Raw genomic sequence first — 15,511 nt, forward strand, 5'->3', positions numbered from 1 at the left:
GGCATGCAGGGAAGTTCTCGGTTTCTCCCCTGGCAAGTTCAATTCAAAGCAAAGTTTATAAACATCCCGGGGGAGTGGGCAGAAAACGACCCTCGGTTTCAGAAACATTTACAAGTGTTTTGCAGAAATGAAACTTCACTTAAAGAGCTCAGTTTCGCTCTCCCGGGTGGAGGATGGTTGTCGGTCTGCAAGTTGAGAGGCAGCCAGCGCGGAGAAGCCTTGCGGGGAACGAAGCTGTGCGAGCAGCGCGGTGCCTGCCTCATGCGCATCCCCACATCCAGCACTGAGAGCGCACCGAGTTATCGCAAGTTGTGCAGACATGATGGCGCACAAACCCCAACAAATCCCCCTGCTGCAGGCTCCTATTTCACGGACGTGGAGCTTTGACACCAGAGAAAGCTGTGGACAAATACGCGCTGCGGCTGCCTCGGCGAGATCAGCTTTTCCTGGGCTCCTGCTGACAACATTGCCACCTTCCGCAGCCGCCGGGAAGGGCACGGACCTGCGGCCGGGGGGGCTCGGGCAGCCTCCCACCGCCCCGGGAATTGCCGCGGAGATGCTGTTTAGGAAGGTGCTTTCCCACCACTGCCCTTCGTAACCAGCCTGATAACCCAGAATAATTTGTTTTCAGAGCATGTGATTGCACCGACGCAGGGCGCAGCACAGTCCCGAGAACTGGCGCGGTACAGCCGAGCGCACACACGGACGGGAAATGCGACACAGGGAACGCATTCTGCACCACATGTACAATATGCTGCTCAACGCATCGCCAGCGTGACTGCTCCTGTCACTCCCAAAACAGCTGAAGAAGCTGAGGAAAGTCAAAACAGAAGTTAAGGGGAGGCAAATGTCGCGGTCTCCATGCCCGGACATGAGCGCGTCTCATTCCAGACTCCAGCCCTCATGCACTGGATTGCCGTCGTGCCCAGTTTCAATGAAAGGGGCAACAAAACACATGTACTACCCTGGCTTCTACATACTTACAATGGAGGCATGTCACTATATGCATTTGATGTAAGTTTTAACATCTGATGAGGTTATACGTTAAAAGGCTGGATTTCATCCTGCTAGCTTGCAGGGAGTAACGTATTTCCCTCCAAATCATCCACAGTTCATGCACAGTTAATAAAGCAGTAGCATTATGATAGCAGTTAAAATACAACTAATAACAAATCCAATATATTAACCAACACATTTAGTGCACATTCTGGACGGAAAATGGCTTTATTTAGACACAGCCAAAATACATCAATGGAGCTGTTAATGTGGGATAGGAAAGTACTTTCCAAGAAAAGCTTCAAAAAGTCAACATGGCAACCAAGTAATACATAAATTAATTTAGGAAACGGGTGTTTAGAGTTTAATCTAAATAAGTAGAGAAGGTCTTTTCATGCAAGATTACACATATTTCCAAATCTCAGACCTCTTCTAGGAAGGCAGTCTTCAATATGTAAGGCTTTGCCTAAGAACAAGATCCGTGATCAAAGGTAAAGAATCCCAACCAATTGACTGGAACATACAGGAAAGGAATACTTTTATACGTAGTCTAATCTAAAAAATAAATAAATGTAAAAATTGCCCGCCCCCCAAGGTGTAATGTATATTTAGGTTGTGGCAATAACCTCTCCTGCTTGCTTTCTCCTCTAGCTGTCTTCAGGGCAGTTTCAGGGTAATGAGTAAACCTCGTAAGATTCCATTTCTTCCTAAGTAAGCATCAGTCCTCAAAAATCAAGAAATTGCAGTAGTATCCGAAGTGACCTACAACCAAAGGCAATTCTCAAGACCCAGGTGGACTGTTCTAGAAGCTGATCATGTGGTATGTCGAAGTTGGTTTTAAAATGAGTCTGCTTTTGAGTATAGCTAGAAAACAGGTCCCTGCTATACAGGAAGATTCAAAAGCAAACTCCTAGAGTCAAATATCTCCCAGCAAAATTAGACAATCACCTCATGCAGAACTTCTCAAACTGTAAATCACAGGAGGCTGCAAAAAAGACAAAGAAAATGCTGGGCAACTTACTTGGTTTTGTGCAAGAGACGAAGGTAAGACATATTTGGGAATATAATAAAGAACAATCCTGTGTTGTATAAAATGTCTTCAAATAAATTGAAGAATGATTATTATACATATATACTGTAAATCTGAGCTCCTTTAAGCCTACAAACACTGTAAGTTCCAGTGACAGCCCATATCAATAAAATTTATCTCTTCCTCAATCTGTACATTCACAATGCATAAAACAGTACCACCCCTATTAAATTAATATTTATGACAAGCTCAGCGAACCAGAAGACAAGCAGTATTTGCTAAGGCACAAATGCAATGTACAAATCTCACATAGCTGCATTGCCCACGTTTCTCAAAAATGAACCTCAGCTTGGAGGAGAAATTTGTTTTTGGGAAACACAAAAGACAGACATGCTGTGCCATGCTGGGAAGACAAATGAAAGCACAAATACAGTCAATGTAATTTATGGTTTTATACTGAATCTTAAGTGTTCTCAAGTTCAGTGCTTTCAGTGTGTGCATGCAGCACTGTAGATATTCTGCCAGCTTTTTTTTTGGAGTGGTTATGATCCTCAGTGTCTGTCCCAACAACACCTCAGAGTAGCCCAGGGTATTTCTTCACAGCCTCAGTTCAAGTTACAAGGTATTAGCTGGAGATGCTGACAGACTCGGGTTTGCACTAACAGACGTGCTGTGAACAGCAGCAGTGTCAAGGTGGACATGCAGTCCTGTTTTTTATGCCAGCCAAGGACCTTGGACTGACTATGGACAATGACTCCCAGGAAGACCATGCAAAAGCCCATCATCATAATCTGTGCAACAGCAAACATGCGCTGCTTTTTTGGAAAAAAAAAATTTTAAAAATCCAAGACTTAGAAAAGGGGAAGATAACCATCAGAACAAAAAACATCCACAGAAATATTCACTAGGCTTCTCCATTTTTAATCCTTTCTTTAACTCTTTTATCAAGGAGAGAGAACAGGTAACATTTCAGAAGTCCAAAGAGGTTAAAGAAAGAGAAAAAAATCAACCAAAACAAACAAAATACCCCCCTATGCACAACCACCCCCCTTCCCACATACTGCCAAGTGTGATTTTTTTTTTTTGGAGCCACATCAGTGATTTGGCTTTCCAAACACAAATCCCTCAAAGGTAAAAGTAGTGGTTGTACAGGACTTCTAGTGCTCTAAATATTGTTCTGATACTTCTGATTGGAGAAACTCGGTGTTCCAGAAGAGATCTCCAATCACCAGATTGGAGAAACTTGGTGTCCCTGGCTGTAGTGGGGCAGTAACTGGAGGAGTATTTATCCAAGACATCTCAGGACACTGTCAAAGAAGCCTACCAGCCAGGGACAAGCAATACATTGCAATCTGCACAGTGAATGTTGACTCAGGAGACTGGTAGGAAGAGAAGCTTCATCAAACACACAAAAGGCTACACTGAATGTTTCACAGCTGAACTGTTTCATATACCAAAGTACGTCCTTCAGCCAGAATACATAAAACCACGGGTATTTTTTCCACGAGCTTTTACTGAAAGAGAAGTAATCTGCCTGGTAGAAGTAACAGTAAAATTTGTTCTCCCCCTTGCTCTCCCGTGCTCCCGCCCCCCAGGATAGCTGAGATGTTTTAAATACTCCATTTTGGGTAGCAACATTCCAAATCTTTCAAATATTTGAAAGCAACATTCGCCTTTTGAAATACTTGGGGCTTTAATTACTATTTCTGGCAGGAATACAGTAATTAACTGTTGCTTACCTACACTTAAATATGACATTCAGGAGGAGGAATCTAACAAAGCATATCTTGATATCGTAGGGAATGACCACACAGGATAATTTGGCAAACTCACACTTTATCCATCTCTTTGCTCACACACAATTGCCGAAGGACACAAGCATCCTTAGCATGAAAACCCAGTGTGGTAGAAAATATCCAGCATATTCAAACCCCAACCTAACCGCATACAGAACTGCATGGAAAAATCTTACTCTAAATACACACCTACTATTACAGTAGCAAATCAGACCTGATAAATAACAAGAATGGCACTTGTCTTGAAAATTGCCTCTCCACAGTGAGCTATGGAAATACATTTTATTTCACGAAGTGAAACTGCTGAACAGCAATCCAACAAGCAGAAACCATAATTTTTCAAAATGTAAGTTTTTTAAAAAAAAAGATTAGCTGATTACTGATAAACATTTAAAGAAACCCATTCACAAAGTCAAAACTTGCCCTTCAGTGGTTAAACTACCAAAGGAATTTTGGCACATAGTCTTTTTACAAATTAAGTATTGTTTTACACGTCCCAAATCTGTTAGTCATAAACATTAGCAGAGGAATACAAATCACAACTTTTTAATAACCCTGCAGTAATTCTGAACTTGTTCATCTGAACTTATTTAGCTTGTTTTTCCTTCATGACTGGATAAAGCAGACTGCAGTGCCAGGTCTTGGCTCCATCAGTTGCTCATTAAACAAGATCTGGAATTTAGCATTGGATTGAATACACATGGGAGCTCATGTGAAGCTGCTCGTATATCATTGATAGCTCTGTTGCTAACACAGAGTTTATCCAAGACCGTACATTTTTCGTTGACTTGAACAAAGCTGTTCACCATCCTCTGTTTTTGACGTCAGTGGACAACTACCCACTAACAGTATCTGTCACTACAAAATGCTTGGAATTTCCTCACTTAAAAAAGCTGGAAAGTTTCAAGTACAGACCTTTCATTAAAAAACAAAACAAAACAAAACATTATTAGATTTTTCAGGATAAGAATATTAAGTGAATATTAGGAGAAGACATTTTCATTCTCACAGGATATTTTTTCCAGTAATTTTTCAGACATAAACAATATCACTGACTGTAAGGAATAGATGTTTAAAACCAATTTTCCTATTCTCTTGCTAAAAGCTGTGGACTCAAATGTATGCTAATTCCTCGACATGGAAGCACCACAATGAGGTGATTCAGATTTTGCCTGTTAACTGGACACTACAGTTATTCCAGTAGGATCTAAGTTGGATGGTATCTATTTTTTAGGAAAAATGTAGCAAAACACATAACAAGCAGAAACCAGGCTATTCACATCCCCTGTCTCTTTTCTACAACTCCTTTATTCTTACAAGCTCATATTGGAAAAAGTCATCCTGGGGGAGACTCCCTTGAGAGCACAGAACGACCTCCTGAGAACAACATGCAGTGCTCCTTTTGGGTGAGCTCTGTGCAGGCTGCCCGGGTGGGAAGCAGGAGCACAACAACTGACTGCATGTGCCCAGTTCAGACACACATGTGGTCAGGGAGACAAATTCTACCCCAATGGAGGCTTCTGTGCTGGCAACAACGCATTTCAGCCGTGATCTAAAAACCAAGCTGCTGCTTTGCAAACACACTGCTCGCTTCTGACCCCTCTGATTCGGCTGAAAGCAAACAAATGTATCAACAAACCGCCGCACCTCATTGGTACAATACAGTGGAAATTCCCCTTTTTCGGCGTGTCAAGATACCATCAGCTATTAGTCCAGAGACAGGCAGTCGTGTTTAAAAATCCAGTTTTAATCTTCTACAGAACACTGTACCTACTATCTTGAGGCTCCCATCTTCCTGTGTTGCCACTCTTTTCTCCATGGAAACCCCCTTTTATAGAGAGCAGGTTTTTAATTTTTGTTTTTCAGGGTACTCATATTTTATACATGGCATTCAGATAATGCGTCTATCCATGTCACAGTCATAAAAATAAGCATGTCTGTCTCACTGTAAAAGTGTGACCGTGCTACTGTGTTTATTAGACATAGCCCACATCTGAAATACCGGGTATCTGCTGCTTCAGGTGGTTGTGGCAAATCACAGAAATGACATAAATGATTTATTCTCCTCTGGGAATCAAAGCTGTGCAATTCTGCATTTTTCCAATTATGTCATCCACCTATGAAGGAACATCACTATTCATTGATTAGATTACTAAGAAGTTTTATTATTTTGATTTTCTACATGCAAAGTGAGCAAACTCAAATAATATAATTTCTTAATCTCTCCGCTTCTAGAGGTATAAAATAGCATACACCTGAACAGCTCCAAAGATACAATTTTCTTGCTTTCCATGAGGGGATAGACAAAAGAAAAATAATTGATTATTTAAAGGAAAGAAAGGAGAAAACTCCTAAGGACTACTCTGTCAAGAAAAGGCAAAGCAAAAGAAGCACTGAATAAATTACATTAAAAACTTGCTAGGGACCACTTTCAGCTCATAGAAAGTATGTGTATTTCTGTTCTTAAAAGGCAAATCACCTCTTTTGAAGTGATTGCACTAGGAAAGGTATATCCTAGCAAAACAAAAAATAAATTCTTGAAACCTGCTGCTGCTTCAGCTGCTTCTGAAAGGAACTTCAATTTTCACAACTGCATGATCTCTGAGAAGCAATTCCAAGCAGATGATATGATCTGATCTTTGGCTCCAAGGCCATTCCCATATGTACTTTAGAAATAGTGCCCACACTGGCTTTACAGCTCTGAAGTTTTGTAGAACTTTTATCTTCTGAGTGAGCCCTGTCCCTCTTATCAGGGTTCTCCCACTCTACTATTGTTACATTCTTTCTTTGAAGATGTTAAGGCAGAGCCAACATCTTTCCAAGGAGAGGGATCTGACTGGTGATCTCCCCCCCTCCCCCTTTTCCATATGTTTGAATATTTATATGTGAATATACATTTATAAGTGCCCAGATTTCATTTCCTTTCAGAGGAAGATGGTGAACACTGATCAGTTGGACAAAACTGATCCATCAAGCATTCAAAGAAACTGCCTCTCTGTGGAGTAACCAGAGAAACTGAATGTATGTAAAAGATGTTCTATACATGTCTTCCTTTAATTTGTATTTGTTTTTGACCCTTATGGAATGAGAAAACTTTAAAGGATATAGATGCTTTCTTTACAGAGCAGCAGGGGATTGTTTCTGCATTTCATTAATAGGTGAAGCCTAGATCCTTTCACATGATCTTTCTTGTGATAGGAAGGTACTCTGCAAATGTTCTTAAATGCTTTCCTTGACAGGTGCGAGCAACAGTGATAAAAAGTCTCTATCTCCATCAAATGGAAGCCAAACACTCTTTAGCATGAGCCATGCTAGCTCAAAACACCTATTTCGTGTTAGCTCCCTGTGCCCCTCCTCTTGTTTCTCACCCAGATGATGTAAGACAAGTGTGTTAGGTAAGAAAATGCAAAAATCACAGTAACATACCCATTTATCATAAATTCCGTCATTCAGTCAACAAAACAGCCTACAGCATACCCAGGATAATTCTAAAGTAGAATTACCTGAATCCACCAAACCAGATTGCTTCTCGTACATAAATTTCTTCAGAGCTTGCCTGCACTTTTCTACAACAACTTCCACCACTGGCCTACATTAAAGGACTTGAGATACAAGGTTTCATCCCTGTACATCAGCTGATCTGCAGCAATGTTTTGTATGAGTTGTTCTTCTTGGCAGTAAATTATTCAAAGTCTTTTAAACCTCTTTCACTGAGGAGAGACTGAATTTAGCGTTATGCAAACAGAAAGGAGAAATCCACATTAAACACTTTCTCCAGGCACTGGAACACTCAAAGCTGAGTAATTATGACTCCCCGTGGTTTCACAGGTTAAGAGAAACTAAAGAACAACTTTGAAGTTGCTTGTTGATGTCACAGATTTAAGTGTTTTATGTACTTGCCATACCAAGTTCCTAAAATAAACTGTCTCGGAGAAGGTGCATGGGGAATAGCGGCTATCCAGCCAACGATCTTGTTTTCTGCAGTGTTTTCAGGCAGTGTAAGAACAGAACACAGTGGTTATGTCCCCTTCATACTGCCCCTGCCTCCAGTAATTAGCACCACATGAACCTCCTGAAGTAGAGGCTGCATACTGGACATTCACATTCAATAGGTATGGATCAATCTCTGAGCCTGTCTGAATCAAACGTGATCTGTGGTTTATGCTGCTATTGCCAAGAACTCTATTAATATCACATATTTCTAGTAGTTTAACTTCAGAAATACGTGGAAAACATTTCAAAGTTGTTAAACTTACTGGCAAGGAAAAGAATTCTAATCGGCACTATTTTCTTCAGGTCAGTTTATTTTGAATATTAACTAGTAGGCATATTTATGAGCAGAAGACAGGAGTATCTAAGGGAAACTGTCTATCCCCAAGTCTTGCAGTGTCAACAGTCAATTGAATCCTGAAATGTCTAAAAATGCCAACCCTTCTTATTTTCTGCTAGGTATGGTAAACTATTCCTATATTTTTTACAATGAAACAAACAGGAAAAAAAACAGGTAAGTTGAAGCCAAAAAATCACCACCAGTGGAAAAGAGTGAAAGCCTTTGTTTCCACTCTCTCATGTCTTTGCAGGCAGTCTTTACTTTTTTGCTGGATATGTATTTCTGCAAAGTGAATAAAGACTTAGTAATCAATTTAATTAAACTCAGTAATAATATTTTTCTTTTCCAGATGTTAAAAACACTTAATGATTCAGATTCAGTTAGTAAAAAATTATGAGATGTTCATTTAAAATCTTAATCCAAGAAGTTGCTCAGGTACTGCAAAGACAATCAAAGGCAAGCCTACACAGGCAGGGGCAGGCAGGGCTGAGTTCTTCTGCCTGTTTTGTTCCTGGCTGGCCAGACAAAAACCAGCTTCAGCCCAAAACACACAATTATTTTCATGTCATGTGTCCAAGCTAATAGGCCTTCGTTAGATACAACACTGCAATAATACTTCCATATAGCCACAAGATCAGAGCAGGCTCCTGTCAGATGTCTCAGTGGACAGGCAGCTGAGCTCTGTCCTCCACCACACATGCTGGTTTGAAAGCTTTAATCAGTTTATGGGGGTTGCTTTCCTTATAGCAAGTGACAATTCTCACATCAAATCCCTTGCTTTCAAGATTATAAATATGTCCCTTAAGACAACAGACATGAAGAAATTAATATCTAGTTATAAAGAAATCTGGGTTCAGACCTGCTAATTCTTGCCCTGACACAAAGCTCCTCTGAAATCCAGTGGGATCATTCTCATGAGCAATGTCCAGTGTCCAGTGGTAATATTCTTATAACCAGCCTCCTGTCAATATTTTATTTTTTAATTACATTGCTTATACTGCAGTGCTGAAGTTTCATGGGATTCTGCATGCAAACAAATACCAACAAGTATATTAGCACTTCCCGAAACACTGCTTCCTAAAGTACTTAATGCAAGTCTACTGCTAGAGATGTTTCACATACCAAGTTGTGCACTGAGTTCGCAGCACATACAAATAGTTACAAAAGCAAAGTCTAATTTTACAAAGGCTCCGAAACAATGTGTTCAATTTTTGACATGAATAATCACCTCCAGGAGCCAGCAGCCTGTGTGTCTACATCTTACTTACTTGGTTGCCTGGTCAGAGAGCAAAAAGCAAAGTCAAAATGTAATTCTGGGGTTTTATTTTAAAGGTAACAGGAAATTTTGCTCTCAGGACACTACAGCACCAGAAGCAGACCACTTACAAAACATCCCATCTCATCCCATTCTGTCTTACCATACAACTGTCTCAAAATACAGGACAACGATATACAGTGTGTTACGTGTCCCAAAACCACACAGGTAATTCAAAAATTGCCTCCCCTTGCATCTAGTGGTCTTTTGGTTCCTTTTGCTTCAGACTGATATCAATAAGATACATAAGATGTTAATAGGATACATAAATATGCCTATTTCACCATGTCAGGGTTAGATTTAGTTCATTTGTTTTTTCACTAGTCACACATTTGAATTGACAGACAAGCATTTTAACAGAAACAGCATTTGTTTTTAACGACAGAAGTACAAATTCAATGCAGAGTAACAAGAACTACATTTCAGCATTCAGAGCTCGCAAGTAAGAGTTTAAGAGAATAGAAGCTTGGAACAGTGATAGAGGAAACTTCCACTAAGTGTACAAGTCCAATTTCCAATTAATGTAAACTAAAAGTGCCAAATTATAATCTAAAACAAAAACATCCCTCATTCTCTCCCCTTCCCGCCTCCAGTAGTTTAACAGTATCCAGCCCAACTTCTTTTGAAGTTGGTTGAGTAAACAAAGAGACAACTAACATTAAGATAATTTGAAAAAGATAGAAAATAGGACTAGAGGTATAATGCAGTTTTACCACAATTAACTGGTGTATTTATAAAGTGCCTTGAGAAACATATATGTAAGGAAAGCAACTCTGACAATGCAGATGTATCCTCTGTCCAAACATTAGAGTTCCATGAAATAACCTTTCGCCTACATGAGAAGCACATCCTACTAAGAAAAAAAAAAATTAAAAAAAGCAAATAAAAGTAGGATTTTCTGGGAAGACAGACAGCTAGCTATGAAGCTTTCTAAAGAAATCTCAGTTTACATACATATAGGAATGAGCTTTGTGTCCAGAACACCTTAAAATTTAAACAAATGAGAAGACTACACTGGTACAGTTGCAGATGTCTGTAGTCTGGAAAGGATCGTATCAGTGCAGATTTACATCTTCCCAGAGCAGACTGCTGGAGCAGTCTGAGACTTACACATGCCAAGCATTCTACAGTAACAGCTCAGGAAAAGAAAAAAGAAGGAAAAAAAGAGAAAAGTTGAATCACACCCTAATTAAAACAGTTTTTCTGGTACAAAAATCTTCATGTAGGTTAAGGTCTACACAGAAGGATACAGCGGCATAAGTGCAATGCCTCGTGGTTTAAAAACAACAGAGGAAACCTGAAGAGAAAAACGGAACTAAGTTTGTAGGAGAGAGAAACAAGAAGAAAACAGGCAAACAAGACCAAATGTAAAGCATGAAAAAAAGCCTGTGAAGGAAAAGATAAATGAGAACAAAAAAGGGCAGTGAATTAGAGTTATATCAAACTAGGACTTAATTAACATTGAACTGCATTTTCCCTTTGCTACTGATCTATTTACATCTATCAATAGTTGTATCTGTAGCCATAATAAACCCCAAATAAAATATCTTCTCTTAGTTTTTGAATTGGCTCCAAAAAGAGTTAAGCAAAAGATTACAAATTGGGGAACTCAGAAAAGATTTGTAGCTATCAATGAAGATAAAAACCAGGTACAGACCTTTGCAAAACAGGAAAAAGTATTTTGCAAAAGGATATGGTCAAACGCTAGAGATAGCTGGAGGCTAAAATTCAGGTAATGAATGCTGAAATACATAAGAAAAATATTTCCTCTTCTACAATTTTGGTGGAGGGTAGTGAAGAGAGGTGTAATATTCCCACTTCAAAGTTCCCCATAATTTTTATGAAGAGTAGTCCTTCCAAGCTACAGCCACCACCAACCAGCTGTTTTACTAGACATTTCACACTTTTTGCTACCCCTTAAAATTCGGGTAAATAATCCAATTCAGAAAATAATCACAAATGTAGACCAAACATCTTGAAGAATACCAGAACGGGTTGCGCTGAAGAGGGACTCACAGAACTGAAGACTGAGTGCTATACAGCTAATACAGACTTTTCCACTGAAATATACCCATGCTCACAACAACAGATGAGCATTCCTGAACTACTTTGCTACCAGAAAGTATGCACTTTATTGGCCTTATCATTGATAAGACATTGCTCAGGCCTTTCTAGCGCTCTAAACATGAAAATATTAAGTGAAAACACAACTGAAGCCCTGAGCAACACTAGAGGCATTATGATACACATTAGTTGTTATCTGAGCTGTCTTTAAGGTATCTGTCAAAGTCTCTCAAGCTGCCAGAGACAGATGACCACAAGAATGCCCTGCTCTCCCATTACCCTCCAAGGTTTTTCCTACGATAGTGCAGCCAGCATTCTACTGACTCCTCTTCATTCTGCAGTGCTACAGCAAATGTGGCCCCTTCTTCTTACTCACCATGGGGGATAGATGTGGATGACATCCTGTGGTCTGCTCTTCAGGTGAGCTGCTGTCTCTCTTGCAAAGAGGACTTTGAGTATTGGTTCCTCTGCATTGATGACAGCATCCTCGGGTGAAAGAGTACCAGGAGACTGTTCCAGCTGCTGGCAGATGGCAACTTGTATTGTGCACTCCTCAAATATTTCTAAGATCTTCACAATTAAAACACCAGATTTATCTGGAAAGAAAATTAAAATGAAAAATAAAAATGCGAAGTCTGGATGAGGAGAAAGAAAGTAGTTCTGGAACTCTAAAGATGTGCATCCCTCTGCGCTCTGCACATCTGTCTGATCCTGATAAATCCACATATGAGCAGAATACACAGCTTTATCAAAAGACCTGTGTTAAGCTTTCACAGTAATTTTTGTTTTCTTTATAGATACTATTAACTGTAAAAAAAAATCCCACCTGCACTTCTTCCAAATACCAGTGAAATCACAAACTCACTACAACAAGCCCTCTCCCACCACACCCAAACTTTTAAATCTTGCAACTCATTGACTTCGTTCACTTTTTTTTATTAGATACTGCAAAAAATGCATTTATTTACAAACAGAATAACCAAACACTGTGTTAGAAGTGAAGTTGTGTTTGCCTTCCTTGACGTTTCTCAAAGCAGCAGCTGTCAGGAACCAAGTTAGAAGAGTACAAAGCATCTAAAAGCTGATGATTCACATTGAGGGACAAATGTTGAGAAAGAAGGAGTAAGATGCACTGCCTAAAAATAATTATTGCAAAACTGATCATCCATTTTATCAGTAGGTAGTCAGGGCAGAAGGCTCTTGTTTTAAAGCAATGTGAACAGATACAGGCATCCACACAGATTGATTCTAAGCACTTCTGTCTACGCTGAACAAGAAACAACTTTGCACTGAAATGAAAAGGGACTCCTTGGTCCCTTTGCAGTCTGCATAGGGTAGCAGCTACCCAGACAGACCTCAGCCTGAGCTGTAAGACTATGTAAGATTTATTCTCATTCTCACCTAGCCTTACTCAGTTCTGCACTCTGGTCACTGAGGGGAGAACAGTTGTTACCCTGCTGAATGCTATGAGCATTTAGTGGGGCAAGACAGGGTCCCAGAGGACAAGGGCAGCAGAGCCCCAGTTGTACCCTTTTTGATTTACAAGTTGCATTGGGAGAAACACAACATCCCAAGAAAAACAGCTGATATAAATTATTGTCTTCCCACAGCAAAGAAGAAACAGGGGAGGAACAGTGAACGTGATACTGGAACTTAACAGCAGAGCTGTACTAGTTATTTGTTTGCTTATTTTAAGGCTCGTTTCACAACTGTGAATGTTTTTCCTTTGGAAAATAAATCAAAATATTTTAGTTTGAGTTTATGAGAAACTTCAAAAAAAACTTAACCCAACCCTCAAGAAGCCCGAACCAAAGAAACTGGGCCCTAAAACCTTTCGAATTTATTCAATAAAGTTGAATTCTACAAAAATAAAATAAAAAAATTATGTCCTTGTCTTTATTAAATTTCATACTGAGACTGAAATAAAGCAATTTGGAAATATAAAACTAAATTGTTCTCAAAACCACTTTCATGTGAACCAATTTTTCATCACATGCAACATACTTCTGCAAAGCATTCTGCTTCCCCTGAACTGGTATTTTCCAGCAGCATAAAGGGTTCCACCAGACAGTCTGACACAAGATGTACATAAGCCAGTTCTGTCCAAGCCATTACAGCTTGACCTCCTTTTCCAGATCTGAGAAGTAGGAGAATCAACCCTTTCGGCCAAGTCCTTTGAAACTGACTGATGAAGAGAGATGGTCGTCATTGCTGCTGCTCCTCACTGCTGTCACCTTCTCAGAGAAAGCTGTGACATCACAGTGCCACTCCAGATACTCCCTACACTGTGTTAATGTTTGCTTATGTGAAAATTCTGACAAGGGTGAGCGCTGACTAGTTTTCTATGCCTGAAGGGAAGGGCTTAGAATATTCTCACTTGAATTCTGTTTTGCCTGACTAGCTGCAGTTGTGGTCCTCTGTCAACCCCAAGTCATTTGGCACGCATAAACAAATTCTCCTGACCACAAAAATTCTCATCCTTTAAAGTAACTAAGCACTTACCTCTTCCCTCTAGACATACTGCACAATTTGCATTTGCATCCACTTTAAAAACCAAGTCACAGAAAAATCGGTTTCAATTTTCAAACGCACCAACAGTTTATTAAAAAAAAAAGTATTAAGACACTTGTGAAAGGGACTGCTCATCACTTCTGAACTATGCATTTCTTACATGCAGAATTTTATGACAATTCTTACTGGTCAGCAGCTTATACGTTATTCAGCTGATACAGCAGGTTGATGACAATGAATGACAGCCTAATAACATTTTTCTTTAAATAGCTCTGACTGTAAAACAGTTAAAAATACTAGGTAAATCAAGAACTATATCTGTATGAAAGTCTCTAAAAGACATTGGAGTAAAAGATATCCTACCAAGACACCAGAGTCTCTTGCAAGCCGGAAGTTGGTGGAAATACCGGGAGCTGATACCAAATGAAGCAGAATGCTTCTACACTAAAAACATCTCAATTTCAACAAGTAGCCAAGTCTCACACTTGGCACACATGCACATTCTACAGAACCACAATCTATTTGTTTATTTAGATGCACAGAGATAGTTTAGTTTAATTACGCTGAAATTATTATTACTGCTGATGATAGCGTTCTCTTGAACAACATGGAAAAGCACTTTGGATTGCTGGCACATGATGAAACACCAAAGTTCAGAATGTAGCTTCAGTTTTAATACATTTGGCTCTTGTATTGTTATGTCAATCAAAAATAAATCAAACATATGTGGCTGCACACTGAAGGGCAAATCTGTGGGTGAGGAGACAGGCTGGATCACTGCAAATTCTATGGTTTCCAGAGTTTACTTGTTTGTTCATCCATGTGAAAAGCTCACTTCAAGGTTTTGCAATGTTCTCCCTCAGCCTTGGATAACTTACATAAATTCCCACTTGCTTGCTGAAGTTATCATTCACTTACTTTCATTTGCAAAGCAGAATTACAGCCCAAGAAATGCAAACACACAGATGTGCATGTTTCATGGCAATACCTAGTCATATTAAATATGGAAAAATACCTTACAATTGCATGCATTTTAAAAGGTGCAGTCAATAACTGTGCTGCAATGGTGCCCACTCCTACACTGCAAATTTCTTCATTTCACATTCTGCTGCCCAGAACACTTATGGATTTCTTTCTTCAGGGTTAGTTTCTATGAAAATCAATGAGCTAATCCAGCTAACTGCAAAGCCACTTCAGTTTACTTACTTGAAGGTAACCTTTATTCTCCCACCGAAAGACAAATACACAGGCATGCTCACAGAGAGTGAGCATACAGCTGCCTGATGCATTTAGAAATCTTCCATGAAGAAGCAATCAGCAATTTGAGGACTGCTTAACAAAGCTCTTACAGAATCATAGAATATCTCAAGTTAAAAGGGACCCATAAGGATCCTCCAGTCCTGCTCCATACATGATCACCTAACACTAAATCATACAATAAATGCTCCTTGAAATGACAGGCTTGGTGC

The 15,511-nt window shown here is 39.6% G+C and overlaps 1 protein-coding gene across 3 annotated transcripts in view; it reads right to left on the bottom strand.

The window, feature by feature from the left end:
* Positions 1 to 15,511, bottom strand: part of SPIDR (scaffold protein involved in DNA repair) — a 195,991-nt gene that overhangs the window by 109,364 nt on the left and 71,116 nt on the right. For all 3 annotated transcript variants that reach the window (XM_042029052.1, XM_042029051.1, XM_042029050.1), the window contains exon 8: positions 11,908 to 12,127. In XM_042029052.1, the coding sequence (XP_041884986.1) occupies positions 11,908 to 12,127 (220 nt within the window). The remainder of the gene's footprint in view (positions 1 to 11,907; positions 12,128 to 15,511) is intronic.

The sequence above is a fragment of the Corvus kubaryi genome, unplaced genomic scaffold (genome assembly GCF_017639235.1).
Source record: "Corvus kubaryi isolate FWS band 111438036 unplaced genomic scaffold, C.kubaryi_AGA036_p1.0 37312, whole genome shotgun sequence".
In the NCBI taxonomy this organism is placed as follows: Eukaryota; Metazoa; Chordata; class Aves; order Passeriformes; family Corvidae; genus Corvus; species Corvus kubaryi.